This window comes from Sorex araneus, chromosome 2 (assembly GCF_027595985.1).
Source record: "Sorex araneus isolate mSorAra2 chromosome 2, mSorAra2.pri, whole genome shotgun sequence".
Classification (NCBI taxonomy): Eukaryota; Metazoa; Chordata; class Mammalia; order Eulipotyphla; family Soricidae; genus Sorex; species Sorex araneus.
The window spans coordinates 283,838,497-283,852,703 of NC_073303.1; the positions used below are offsets into that span (position 1 = coordinate 283,838,497).

Sequence of the window (14,207 nt, forward strand, 5' to 3'; positions counted from 1 at the left end):
GGATCAAACCCAGGTCAGCCACATGCAAGGCAAATGCCCTACCTGCTGTACTATTGCTTCTGCCCCACGGAGGGATCGTTTTTGTTGTTACTTGTTTTGGGAGGGAAAAAAAAAAGGTTTTGATATACGGGAGATTTATTGTTCTGGGGCTACACCCTAGAAACTTTTCTTTTCCCAGTGGTGATGGGAATAGAAGCAAGGGGGCAAACATGCAAGGCAAATACCCTGCTGCCTAACCCAGCCCCAGCCCCTAATCACCATAGAGTAACTTGATACAACGATAAATCATGATGGCAATCAAAGGAATTCACTGGTCTTAATCTGTTTCGCTCTTCACGTATTTGTGCTGTGCGTGGAAATGGTCTCATCCAGGGCCTGCAGTGGCACAGCAGGTAGGGCACTTGACCGGCACACGGCTGTCTGGGCTTGCCCCACCAGGAGAGACCCCTGAGCAGGGGGAGGAGGAAAGAAGATGAGAGAAGGGAAGGAGAGAAAGAGGAGAAGGGAGCGGGAGGGAAGAGAAAGGGAAAGAAGAGGGGTGTCATTTCGGCGCCTTAGACCACCGGTCCACGGGAAGAACTAGACCAGGTATGTAGGGCCGGGCCGCTCCGGCCGTCCTGGCATAGAGGTGCCTCTGCAGGGCTGTGGGCTCCAACCAGTGTCCTTCCGTGTCGTCCCGCAGGCTCGGCGCGGGTCATGCTGCGGGGCGCGCTGCTGTGCGCGCTGCTGGGGCTCGTGCGCGCGCAGCCCTTCCCCTGCCCCGCGGCCTGTGTGTGCCCCTTCCGCGACGCTGCGCAGTGCTCGCGGGGCAGCGTGGCGAGCATCCCCGCGCTGCACCTGCCCACCAACCTCACGCACCTCGTGCTCTACGGCCTGAGCCCGGGCGTCCTGCACAACCACAGCTTCCGCGGCATGACCGTGCTGCAGCGCATGATCCTGTCCGACAGCCCCATCTCCCTCATCGCCCCCGGCACCTTCGACGACCTCCGCAAACTCAAGACCCTGCGCCTGTCGCGCGACGGGCTCACCCAGCTGCCGCGCGCGCTCCTGGACCCGCTGGTGCTCCTGGAACAGCTCTACCTGGACCTCAACCAGCTGCAGAGCCTCCACCAAGACGCCTTCGGGACGCTGGTGAACCTGCGCGAGCTGTCTCTGAACAACAACCGACTCACGTCCCTTCCCGAGAAGCTCTTCGTGAGTCTGGCCAACCTGCGCTCGTTAGATGTGTCCGGGAACGGCTTGACGCACCTGCCCGCGGGGCTCTTCGGGTCTCTGCTTCAACTCGAGCGCCTGGTCCTCCACTCCAACCAGCTGCTCTCTCTGGAGGCCGGCCAGTTCCGGAGCCTGCGCGCCCTGCGGGGACTGTACCTCCACGGCAACCGCCTCGGGGCCGTGCCTCCCGGCGCCTTCCACCAGCTGGGCAGCCTGCGCAACCTCACGCTCGGGAGGAACCAGCTGGAATCCCTGCCCGCCGCGCTCTTCCTGCACACGCGCAGCCTGACGCGCCTGCACCTGTCCGACAACCCGCTGCAGGCGCTCCCCCACGTGCTGTTCGGGGAGCTGTCAGACCTGCAGGAGCTGTGGCTGAACGGCACGCAGCTGCGCACGCTGCCCGCCGCCCTCTTCCGCGGCCTGCGCGGCCTCCAGCTGCTCGCCCTGCACTCCGGCCGCCTGGCCGAGCTGCCCGCCGGGTTGCTGCGCGGCCTGGGCCGCCTACGCCTGCTGCGGCTGGACCACAACCAGCTGCGCGCCCTGCCCCGCGCGCTGCTCCTGGACCTCAGCAGCCTGGAGGAGGTGCGGCTCCAGCACAACCAGCTGCGCACGCTGCCCGGGGACGCGTTCCGCGCGCTGCCCCGGCTGCAGGAGGTCCTGCTGGGGCATAACCCCTGGCACTGCGACTGTGACCTGTGGCCCTTCCTGGCCTGGCTGCGGCAGCACCCGCACCTCCTGGGCCGAGCCGAGCCCCCGCGGTGCCAAAGCCCGGCACTGCGGGCTGGCCTGGAGCTCGGGGCCCTGTCGGACCTGGACGCGGCCTCCTGCCCCCCAGATATACCGTCTCCCCAGACGGTCTTCCCCAGCGCTGCCGCCCCCGCCTCGATCCGCGTCCCCACCTCCGCCCCGAACACCGTGCCCACCTCCGCCCCGATCCTGGTTCCCACCTCCGCCCCAACCCCCGTCCCCACCTCCGCCTCGACACCCGTGCCCACCTCCACGTCCGCCCCGTCGACTCCGCCTGCTGTGGCCACTAGCACCCCCGGCCTGGGGCTGAACCCTTCGGAACCCTGGGGCAGGGCCCTGCGCGTGGCCACAGGGGAAAGTCAAGGCATTAGCCTGTTCTTTGCTCTCTATTTCCTGCTCTGGGTCTTCCAGGCCCTCATCACCGGGATCATCGTGTTCACTATGGTCAAAGTGGGCTGCCTCTTCCGAAAACTCCTGCGAGAGAGAGCTCTCGCTTGAGCGCTGGGGAGCGCTCCAGGCTCTTGGGAACCCAACCCGGGGCACTGGATCCATCTCTCTTCTCCCTTTCTCCAGCCCGCCTTCCCTTCCCTCTCCCCCATCCCAACATCCCTGCACTCAGCTTTCCTTCTGTAAATCTTGAGTTTTTGTACATTTTGCCTTGCCTGCTCGTCAGGTGTGTTTGATGCATCTGCCGGGAGTCCCCTCTCAGAGGTTTGTCCTTCTCTGGTACCTGTTTGTGAAGCCAGCGAATAAAGCATGAAATGAAAATAACGATCCATCCATGTCATGGCTTAAGAATCCAGCCGTTGGGGCTGGGAGATACACAGTGCAGCAGGTCGGGCACTTGCCCTGTGCAGCTCACCCAGGTTTTATCTTCCCCCATCCTGTTTGGTCCCCAGAGCACCTCCAGGGGTGATTCGTGAACGCAGGGACAGGAGTAGAGCCCCTGAGCATCCCCAGGTGTGGGTGGCTTTCCCTGAGGATCAGGAGGATGACTATGAATTGTTCTCTCTACATACTTGTAGTTTTTTGGGTTTTTTTTTTGTTTGTTTGTTTTTTGTTTTTTGTTTTTGGTTTGTGGCTGTGTTGGGGGGGTGGGAGCAGTGTGTAAGCACCTCCCCCACACGCATGCGCTCCAGCCCCTGCAACAGTCTCCCAGACCCCCCTCTCCAGAACTCTTTCAGAGCTTTCTCTATGTGTACTATATTCTCAGCTCTGTGTCTCTGAGCCGTGGGCTCTAGACACTGGTCACGTGTTTCACGTGGCCATCCCTCAGGGGAGAGCCCCCGGGGCAGGCCAGGCAGGGACCAAGAGGGGGACATTCTCCAGGGACAGAGGTTGGCAGAGGGAATGGACACCCACCCACCAGTGTGTGAGAGCAGGGAAGGGGAGCACTGGCTCCACACGCGCATGGAAGCACCTTGCCCCGTGACCCACTGGCCCGCAGGTCCCAGTGGGACTTTCCACTGCTTCCTACCTAGGTGACGCGGGCACTGGGTCGCTTTCATTTCCTGGCACTAAACGCTACCTCACTTTGCAAGCATTTATGGACACTCACATGTGACAGGTGCTCGTGAATGTAATGATAAGTTTGGGTTCTAGTTTATTATGCTCAATCATGGTCCTATTTATTCCTCCAATTGAAAGCAATAAAAACCTTGTTGCTCTAATTGAACGTCTGTGCTTGTGAGAAGCAGTGATTAAAACACAGGGTTGGGAGTTGACAATCGTGGGCTCCCTTCCCAGCTCCATCACTTACTAACTGCTTAGGACTCTGGACAAGACACTTAAATTCTCTAAACCTGCTTCGTCCTCCCTGGAAAGGGATAAATAATAAATACCTTACAAGAGTGGTTGTGAGAATTAAAGGCAATAACGCTTGTGATGACTTAGCCCACAGCCCTACATATTGCAAATGCTTAAGAAATGGTTTATGTCTTGTTTTATTTTGTTTGTGGGGTTTGTTTTTTGGGTATGTGTCCACCGATGCTCAGGGCTTACTCCTGGCTTTGGGGTCACTCCTCGAGGTGCTCTAGGAAACATAGTGGGTGGGTACCAGGGATCAAAGCCAGGTCAGCCGCATGCCAGGCAAGCACCTTATCCATTGTCCTACCTCTCTGGCCCCTTAATAAGTGTTTGCTGTGATTATTAAAATCATTATTAAATAATGATTATTATTATTATTAAGCAATTAGTCCTTCCATCATGGTTTCTAAAGAAGAGCTGCGAGTTGGCTATTTTTTCCCTCTGTGTATAGAAAGGTGAGAGCAGACTTTCTCAGACCTAAAGTTATGTGCAAACCAGCTCATCTCTACCTGTGGGTGGTCTTGCCCTGTGGGCTGAAGCCCCTGAACAACTCCAGATGTGGAGCAAGACTTGGCTTCCCAGGACTGGAGCTGCCGTTCCGTGGACAGGGCGCTTGGCTACTTGGCATCCTCTAGGGTCCCCTGAGCCCTCTGGCAGTGATCTCTGAGCACAGAGCCAGGAGTAAGCCCTGAGCATGACCGTGTTTGCGCTGCCCCACCTCACCGATACAGACACACAACAGGGGTCCTGGCATTTGTAGGTGCATTTCCCCTTCAAGGTCAAATTCAAATATTTCTCCCAAGAAAGCCTTCCATGATTTGCACTCTTAGGGTGCTGAGACTAGGAGGCACTGGATCCCCTCTGTCCCCAATCTGGCCTCTCATTAGGACACAGAGGTGTTTCTGGGCTTACTATACCGCCAGCTCCTTGATCCAACCCTGTCTTATTTATTTCCACTGCTCAAAAATCCACAGCCTAAAACCTAATTTTTTATTTTCTTTTTGGATGATGCAACAGGAACTCTGGTCCCCAGCACTCTGCTCTTGGGGAAGACATCTCCTTCTCCTTCTCCAAGCCTACTCCCTCTCCTGCAGACCAGGAGACCAGGTAATAATGGTCCTACCCATTGTCTCAAGGACAAAGTGAGATAATCACACCAAACAGTGGTAGCTGGCTCCAGGGACGGTGGCTATTAGCCTGGTTAGCTCATGGAGAACACACCTTGTTCTAACACGCCTCAACTCCTGTGCCTCTGTGTTTGTTCAGCAAGGACTCGTGGAGGGAAAGCTCCTCTGTCCCTGTGTCCCTGAATGGGGGCACTACAGTTGGGCATAGGACAAAGTATGTACTGCCAGAGTTGCCTTTTGGTATCCCCAACAACTAAAACATCCCCCCCGGACTCCTGGCCATGACCTTCGCAGCAATAGTACAATGGGTCAGGTGCTTGCCTTGCGCACAGCTGACTCTGCTCAATGCAGATGGTTCCCTGAGCGATCCCTGAGCTCAGAGACAGGAGGAAGACCTGAGCACCTCTGGGTGCATCTCCTACCAAAAAAAAAAAAAGACAAAGAGCAACTTTGGATATCTCAACCAACTTCGTAAAGCCACTTTATTGGCTACTTCTATCCTTTGGGGGGGACTCTCAAGCAGTACTCAGGAGCACTGGGGAAGCGTCTGTTCTTGGGCAGCCAAATCTAATTCAATGCAAGCTTCCTAGGTTGTGATGCCTCTTGGGCCCTGTAGATCCACGTGGGGCTGGGAATCAAACCCATGTCAGGTGTGAGCTAGGCATGATCCCTAACCACCGTCCTGTCTCCCGTCCCCTGCTTTAGGATTTTTTTTTTTCAGCAGAATAAAAAACAATAAAAGTGAAGGATCCTGTGTCGATCTCGCCCCTCTTTTCATTCATTCCTTTGACCTGTAGGTAATTTTCTGAAAACGTCTGGAGTGTCACACCCCTACATGTGTTTTTATGCCCTTATGACAAGTGTCTCCAATTCTGAAGAGCTGAAGTTTTGCTTTCCAGTTCTGCCCAAAGACACTACCTCATCTCCCCTGTCTGGGCTGAGAGTTTGAAAATGCCTCCAAAGAATGCCCTTGGCACAAGTTCATTTTAATAGCTGCACAATCTTCTGTGAAAAAGAGTATGCTCGGGGCTGGAGCGATAGCACAGCGGGTAGGGCGTTTGCCTTGCATGCAGCCTACCTGGGTTCAATTCCCAGCATCCCATATTGTCCTCCCAGCACTGCCAGTGCAGAGCCAGGAGTAACCCCTGTGCATTGCTGGATGTGACCCAAAAAGAAAAACAAAGGAAAGAAAGAAAAAGAGTATTCTCATTTACCTGTCCTTTTGTGACATCTATTCCCAGTGTTTTTCTTTTCCTTCCCATTATTTCACATATTCCCAAAATGATGTCAGAATTTTACATTTTCATCCACTGGATAGGCAAAGAAATGGTTTGAAAACCAGTGAACCCGAACCTTTAAAAATGATTACTGAATATGCTGGTTTATTTTTCTGAGAACTACCTGTCCATAGACAAGAATTTACAATGAATCATTTAATTTTTTTTCTTTTGAATTTTTAGGAATTCTTTTTTTTATTTGGTTTGTTTTTCTGGGGGAAAGGGTCCCACCTAACAGTGCTTGGGGTCTACTCCTGACTATGGTTGGGGTCACACCCCGGGGGGGTGGTGCTCAGGGAACCACCCAGCGCTAAAGATTGAGTGCTGGTCCTCCGCCCCATCATTTCCTGGCCCTGCCCCATATTTTTAAGAGTTATTTTAGTTGCACTTTACCAGTCTGCTTGCTTTGGTTATTTATATCCCACATATAAATGAAACCATCTGGTAAATTGTCTTTCACTTCCTGACTTATTTCACTTAATATCCTCACCTCACATTCCATCCGTGTTTGTATGAGAGGCAAAATCGCACTTTTTTTCAAAACAGCTTTTAATTGAGCTTGCCTTTGAGTGTAGAAACCATAAGTTCTTTATCCAGCCATCTACGATGGACATTTAGATCGAGTCCACGCGTTGGTTCTCGTGAGTCATGCGGCTGTGACCATAGGGAAACAAATAGCCTTTGGAATGAGTGTTTTCGTGTTGGTTGGCAGATGCCTCCGAGTTTTATTGCTGGATCACATGCATTTTCCACTTTTGTTCTTCTTTGATATTTTAAATGTTGAGGCCCCACCGGGCAGGACACAAGGGGCTATTCCCAGCTTGGAGCAACATGCTATTCCTGGGGGACAGAGGGCCAAGAGCGCTGGGGATAGAATCTGGGTTTGCTATCCTTCTTTTTTCTTCTTTTTTTTAAATTAAAAAAAGAAAATCACCATGAGATATACCGTCACAAAGTTGTCCATGACTGGATTTCAGTCATTCAGTGTTCCAACAGCCGTTTCTTCACCGGTCTACATTTCCCACCAACAGTGCTCCCAGGATCTGGGGTCTCTCAAGCTAAGTCTACTCCAGAGCTTTGAGCTACCTCCTGATCCACACCTGGATCCCTTCAAGAATCTCAATGCTACTTTCCAGAGAGGTCGCGCCAACGCACATGCCAGTGCCGAGGCCCCCCTGTCCCCCACCGCCTTCTTCCCCACACTGGTGGTTTGGACCCTGGCCGCGCTCTCAGAGGTGGGGTGGGAGCTCACTGCGGGTTTGACGTGTGTTTTCCAGATAGCACTCAGACCATTGTCCTCAGTATCTTGTTAGTGAACTTTGGGTTTGAACTTCTACAACTTGGCTTTAATTTGTTTATAGTTAAATTCAATGCAGTAAATTTAGTAATGCTATTACATTATTACTGCATCACTGTCATCCCGTTGCTTATCGATTTGCTCAAGCGGGCACCAGTAACGTCTCCATTGTGAGACTTGTTACTGTTTTTGGCATATCGAATACGCCAAGGGTAGCTTGCCAGGCTCTGCCATGCGGGCGGGATACTCTCAGTTGCTTGCATTATAAATGCTATCAAATGCAGTAATGCTATTACACACTATGTTCTGCCATATATATTTCTGAGATCCAGCTACTTTTTACTTTTTTTTTTTTAAAAAAAGGGCTCTAATTGAGTCAAAAGTTCTAGTACCACATGTGAGGCCGAACCTATTCTTCTCCCACACGTCTGTGGATTATCTGTGTCTTCTCTTCAGAGGAGTCTATCCAGGTCTCTTGTCCACTTTCCTGAGTTTGTTTTCAATATGTTTTCATTGAGATAACATTTGTTTGTTACCTTTGGGTGGACATTACAGAGTTATGTTGTGTTTTCTATTTCCCATTTTCTTCTTGGTTTTTCTCTTTCACTTCAGGCCCCCTGGAATATGGATAGGTTTCTATTTCTCTCCCTGACATGAATGTAACATATATATGGATTTGGGGGCATTATTTTAATTTTTTTAAGAAAGATTTTAAGGTCAATTATAAATTTTATCAACACATTTTAAAATATTTAATCTTTCCCTTCTCTTTCTAAGCAGGGCATTTTCTTTTCACCCCCTAGTGAGCACTCAGACAATTGTCTTTAGTATCTTGTTATTTAACTTTTGGGTTGAACTTCTACAGCTTGGTTTTAACTTGTTTATCAGTAAATTTAGTGTGGTAATGCTATTACACATTTCTTCTGCCATATATATTTCTGAGATTCATTTATTTTTTTACTTTTTAGAAAAAAGGCTCTAATTGATTCGAAAGTTCTAGTGTCACACTAGATTTGCAGCTTTAAATTTCCCCTTTCTTCTCCTGTGGACAGCCCTGCTAAATCTTCGCTCTGTGGGTCACACAGCGCACCTCTCCTCCCAAACTCTCTTTTCCCAAACTATCTTCTAATTATTGTCAAAATTTAAAACTTTCACTTTTTGGTTTTGGGGCCACACCTGGCGATGCTCAGGGGTGACTCCTGACTCTGCATTCAGGAATTACTCCTGGTGGTGCTAGGGGGACCATACAGGATGCCGGGGATTGAATCTGGGTAAGGCCACATACAAGACAAGTGTCCTTTCTTTCTAAACATGGCAAACTTTTTTTTTTTTTTTTTTACAACCCAGTGAGAACTCAGACAATTGTCTTTAGTATCTTGTTATCATTTAGCTTTTGGTTTGAACTTCTACAACTTGGTTTTAGATAGCACAACTCCGTACTATCTCTCTGGCCTGAAAATTGAAAAGTTTTTTCTGTTGTTGTTTCTTTTGGGGTCACACCCAGCAATGCTCAGGGGTTACTCCTGGCTCTGTACTCAGGAATTACTCCTGGCGGTGTTTGGGGGACCATATGGGATGATGGGAATAGAACCTGGGCTGGCTGCATGCAAGGCAAACACCCCACGCACTGTGCTATAGCTCCAGCCCCGAAAATTGAAAACTTTTAAAAAATTGCCCGGGGGCAATTTAAGTTGGGAACTGGCCTTCAATAGGGTGCAGACCACAGGGGAGCGGTGGGGACATTGAGACAGGGAGGTGGTTACTCTGGGGGAGGGTGTCCAGCTGGAACAAGTTAGGCAAATGTCTATTGGCAACTGTACCGTCTGAAATCAGTATCACTGTCAGTATCACTGTCATCCCGTTGCTCAATCGGTTTGCCCGAGCGGGCACCAGTAACGTCTCCATTGTGAGACTTGTTACTGTTTTTGGCATATCGAATACGCCATGGGGAGCTTGCCAGGCTCTTCCATGTGGGTGAGATATTCTCGGTAGCTTGCCGGGCTCTCCAAGAGGGACAGAGGAATCGAACCCAGGTCGGCCACGTATAAGGCAAATGCCCTACCTGTCATGCTATTGCTCCAGTCCCAAAATAGAAAGTCCAAAATGGGGGGGAGGAAGGTGTATAGGTGTGTGTGTGTGTGTGTGTGTGTGTGTGTGTGTAGGGGAGTGTTGTAAAAAAAAGAAATTGAAAATATTGGTGGAAGAAAGTGGACACTGGTGATGGGATTGGTGTTGGAATACTGTATGCCTGAAACTCAATTATGAATAACTTTATTCATGTCTCAAACCTTTTTCCAATTTTTTTTGTTTGCTTTTGGGGGTGTCATACCTGGCAGTGCTCAGGGTTTAGTCCTGGCTCTGAACTCAGGAATCACTCTTGGTGGTGCTCAGGGGACCATGAGGGACGCAGTGATTGAACCTGGGTCAGCACATGCAAGGCAAGCGTCCTACCCACTGTACTATCAGCCAGCCTTCATCTTTTTAATTTCACTTTTTTCCTTTGTGGTGTTGTTTGGGTTCTAACTTTCTTTCAACAGTGTGGTTTCGTTTTAAATTTCTGTTGTACTTTTAATTTCTATGATCCCCAGTCTTGGACTGGAGCGATAGCACAGTGGATAGGGCGTTTGCCTTGCACGCAGCTGACCTGGGTTCGATTCCTCCATCCCTCTCAGAGAGCCCGGCAAGCTACCAAGAGTAGTATCCCGCCCGCACAGCAGAGCTTGGCAAGCTACCCATGGCGTATTCGATATGCTAAAAACAGTAACAACAAGTTTCACAATGGAGACACTAACGGGACGACAGTGCTACAGTGACAGTGACCCTCAATCTTTATAAAACACTGTTTTAGGAGCTGTAGAGTTAAGTCACTTGCCTTGCGTGTGGTACACCCTGGTTCAATCCTCAGCACTACATGTGGTCCCTTTAGCACTTCCAGGAGAGGTCCCTGAACACAGAGGCAGGAGTAAAACCTGAGCATTGCTGGGTGTGGCCCCAAACACTCAAAATGCAAATTGCAAATTCAAACTAAAAGAACAAGTAAGGATGAACCAATAAAAAAGATTTTAAAACATAGACTTTTATTATTGCTTTATGGATGTAGACTTGTAAGTTTTTTTCTTAGGATATTAGAGGGTTTTTTGGTTTGCTTTGTTTTTGTTCTATGGGCCACACTGTATGGGATGCTGGAAATTGAACTCAGGTTGGCTGCATGCAAGGCAACTATCATTGTGGCCACCAAGATACTAGAGTTTAATATGTTTAAAATATTCTTTTTTTCTTCTTCTTTTTTCTTTTTGGGTCACACCCGGCAATGCACAGGGGTTACTCCTGGCTCTGCATTCAGGAATGAATCCTGGCAGTGCTTGGGGGATCATATGGGATGCTGGGAATCGAATCCAGGTTGTCTGCATGCAAGGCAAATGCCCTACCCATTTGCTGTGAAATCACTCCAACCCCTAAAATGTTCTCTTTAGGAGCTGAAGCAATAATACAAAGGGCAGGGGCTTGCCTTGCATGTGGCCTACCCAAGGTCAGTTCTCCGCACTCCATATGGTCCCCTGAGCCTCTTCAGGAGTGATCCCTGAGCACAGAGTCAGGACTAAATCCTGAGCACCACTGGGTGTGGTGGCCTCAAAACCAACATAAGATGAAGAAAAAGTTTTCATTTTAAAAGTTCCCTTTGTCTTTGCGAACTCTTATTCTGAGATTTTTGCTGCCTGCTTGCCTTGCTTTTTTCCCCTTGTCTTGAGTGTTGGTTCAAAATTGGTAAGTGAGGGGCTGGAGTGATAGCACAGCGGGTAGGGTGTTTGCCTTGCACGCGGCCAACCCGGGTTCAAATCTCAGCATCCCATATGGTCCCCTGTGCATCGCTGGGTGTGACCCAAAAAGCAAAAAAAAAAAAAATTGGTAAGTGAGACAATAAAAACAATTCCCCTCACCTGGCGAGCACGCATAAGAGTCGTTTATGGCAAAGCTTACTTTTTAGCGTCTTAGAGGAGCAAGCTAAGCGTTATACTGGAAAACTGTAATAATGTTATTTTTTTTAACACCCCTTGTAGTTGTTTTAAATAACTTTTTTGTCTATGTGTTTTTCTAGGGCTGGACTGACAAGGGGCCATTATTCCACATACTCTTTGGTGTTTTCTCCCACACCTTCACCTGCATTTTCCTGCATTTTCCCTACAGTAGATCCATTTGCAAGGCCCTCTGTTAGGGAAGGGTGTGTGTGTGTGTGTGTGTGTGTGTGTGTGTGTGTGTGTGTGTGTGTGTAGGGGGTCCTTTGAGTTCATGCTGGCTCAGAGAACCCCCACCGCACCACCTCGGCTGTCATTCTGAGCAGGTGTGTGTGTGTGTGTGTGTGTGTGTGTGTGTGTGTGTGTGTGTGTGTGTGTGTGTGTGTAGGGGTCCTCTGGGTTCATGCTGGCTCGGAGAACCCCCACCGCACCACCTCGGCTGTCACTCTGAGCAGCCTTCCAGCCCGGGATGCCGTGGGTTTCGACCATGTCCTTCAGGACGCAGGAAGTGGCCCCCAGAGGGGAGAGCAGCAGTGGGCCTGCCCCGTCCAGCCCCCGCTGTCTCCTGAGTTGACCACCCTGCAGGTTTCTTGGGCTTTTCCTGGGCCAACCTGGGGCCTTCTCCGTCCCGGGTCCAGGGCTGCTGGTGCCGCTCGGGCCTCCTCCGCCCCGGGGCAGGTGCTAATTGGCTTCTCTTTCTGGAAGCACTGCAGTTTGGACTCTGACTCTCTGTTGACTCTGGGACTGACCGGCTCTGTTTTGGGAGAAGTCACTCTGGGCTTCCCAGCTTTTAAAAATCGCCATTACTAGCCGGGCGTGCCCGAGCGCGGGGCGATCCTCACCCTGCCGCTGGCACGCCCTCATTAGGCACCGGGAATGTTACGAGCCCCTTTCGTCAACAGCGTAAAGAGACAAACAGTCATTGAGTGACACCGGAGTGGCCGGAGCCAGGGATGCCCCGGGGCAAAGCCCCGTGTGCAGCTGCTGCCTGCGTCACCCTTCCTCCTTCCCTTCCGTCCGGCCATCCCAGCTTCCAGCTGCTTCCTGGCTCGGACCACTCTAGCCCGGGGGCTGCTAAGCCACGCCCAGCCCTGGGGAGGCGTCTGTACTCGGGCTACTGCCACACAACAACCAATCTTAATTTTTCAATTAAAAAAAAAAGAATTAGTTTATATAGAACTGAATTTTATATAACTGAACCTCTTATAGCCTCGTTCTCCCTCTCAGAGAACCTGGCAAGGTGCCAAGAGCATTCTGCCCGCGCGGCAGAGCCTGGCAAGCTCTCCGTGGTGTATTCAATATGCCTAATACAGTAACAGTGATGGGTCTCATTCCCTTTACCCTGAAAGAGCCTCCAATGCGGCACTGCTGGGAAGACTGAGTAAAGAGAGGCTGCTAAAATCTCAGGGCTAAGACGAATGGAGACGTAACTGGCACCCGCTCGAGCAAATCGATGATCAACAGGATGGATGACAGTGGTCCAGTGAAAAAAATGCTTTTTATTTTTTTTAGGGATACACCAGGTGATGCTCAGCGCTTACACCTGGCTCAGTGCTTAGGGAACCACAACTGGTGGGGCTTGGAGGACCATATGAGGTGCTGGGAATTGGACCCAGGTTGGTCGCATGCAAGATGAGTGTCTATCCACTGTACTATCTCTCTGGCCACAGTGACTGACCTTTATTAAACACAGAATAGTTGCTGGGGGCTGGAGTGATAGCACAGCGGGTAGGGCGTTTGCCTTGCACGTGGCTGACCCGGGTTTGATTCCCAGCATCCCATATGGTCCCCTGAGCACCGCCAGGAGTAATTCCTGAGTACATGAGCCAGGAGTAACCCCTGTGCATCGCAGGATGTCACCCAAAAAGCAAAAAAAAAAAAAAAAAGAATAGTTGCTGGCTCGTGCCCTCTGTGTTTGCAGCCTTCCAGACTGCCTGGAGGGGTTGTTCTTCTTGTCTCCCTTTAGCCATCAGGAGGCTGAGGGTCATGGCAGGCAGTGGCTTAGCTATGGGGACTGTCTGGGAGCTCCTGCTCTCCCCCACAGTGCTCCTGCTCTGGGTGGGCTCAGCTGTTCAGTTGGGACCTGTTTGATGTCCTGGGAGAACCAGATGGACATACATGACCTAGAGGTTCTTGTCTCAGAAGTCTTGTGGGGGCTCCCTGCATGCTGAGCAGAATTTGGGGGTTTTTTGGGGAGGAGAAAGGAGGATAAAGAGAGGAATCTGGACCGGGCAGGAAGGGGAGATAATGAGAGGCACATGCCTCAGCGCAGGTCACAGCTAAGGGCGGCTACAGGGACCCTCACCCCCAGAGGCCAACCAGGGGTCTCTCTGGAGGTAGGTGGTGACTATGGAGATGGTCCCAGCTTTGCCACCGGCATCCTCAATCTCAGGGGGTGTTGGATGAGTCAGAGAAGGTCCTGAGTGACATAGTGCATTAAAACAGAAGCTCTGGGCCAGAGGGGGAGGGAGGGAGGAAGGAAGGAAGGAAGGAAGGAAGGAAGGAAGGAAGGAAGGAAGGAAGGAAGGAAGGAAGGAAGGGAGGGAGGGAGGGAGGGAGGGAGGGAGGGAGGGAGGGAGGGAGGGAGGGAGGGAGGAAAGGAGGAAGGGAGGAAGGGAGGAAGGAAGGAAGGAAGAGAAGAAGGAAGGAAGGAAGGAAGGAAGGAAGGAAGGAAGGAAGGGAGGAAGGGAGGGAGGAAGGAAGGAAGGAAGGAAGGAAGGAAGGAAGG

The 14,207-nt window shown here is 51.0% G+C and overlaps 1 protein-coding gene across 1 annotated transcript; it reads left to right on the forward strand.

Annotated features, from left to right (window-relative positions):
- The first annotated feature begins 675 nt into the window (after positions 1–675).
- On the forward strand, positions 676–2,610 carry GP5 (glycoprotein V platelet). Its single transcript, XM_004603244.2, has one exon. The coding sequence runs from the start codon at positions 697–699 to the stop codon at positions 2,455–2,457; it is 1,761 nt and encodes a 586-aa protein (XP_004603301.2). The 5' UTR covers positions 676–696; the 3' UTR covers positions 2,458–2,610.
- The last annotated feature ends 11,597 nt before the right edge of the window (positions 2,611–14,207 follow it).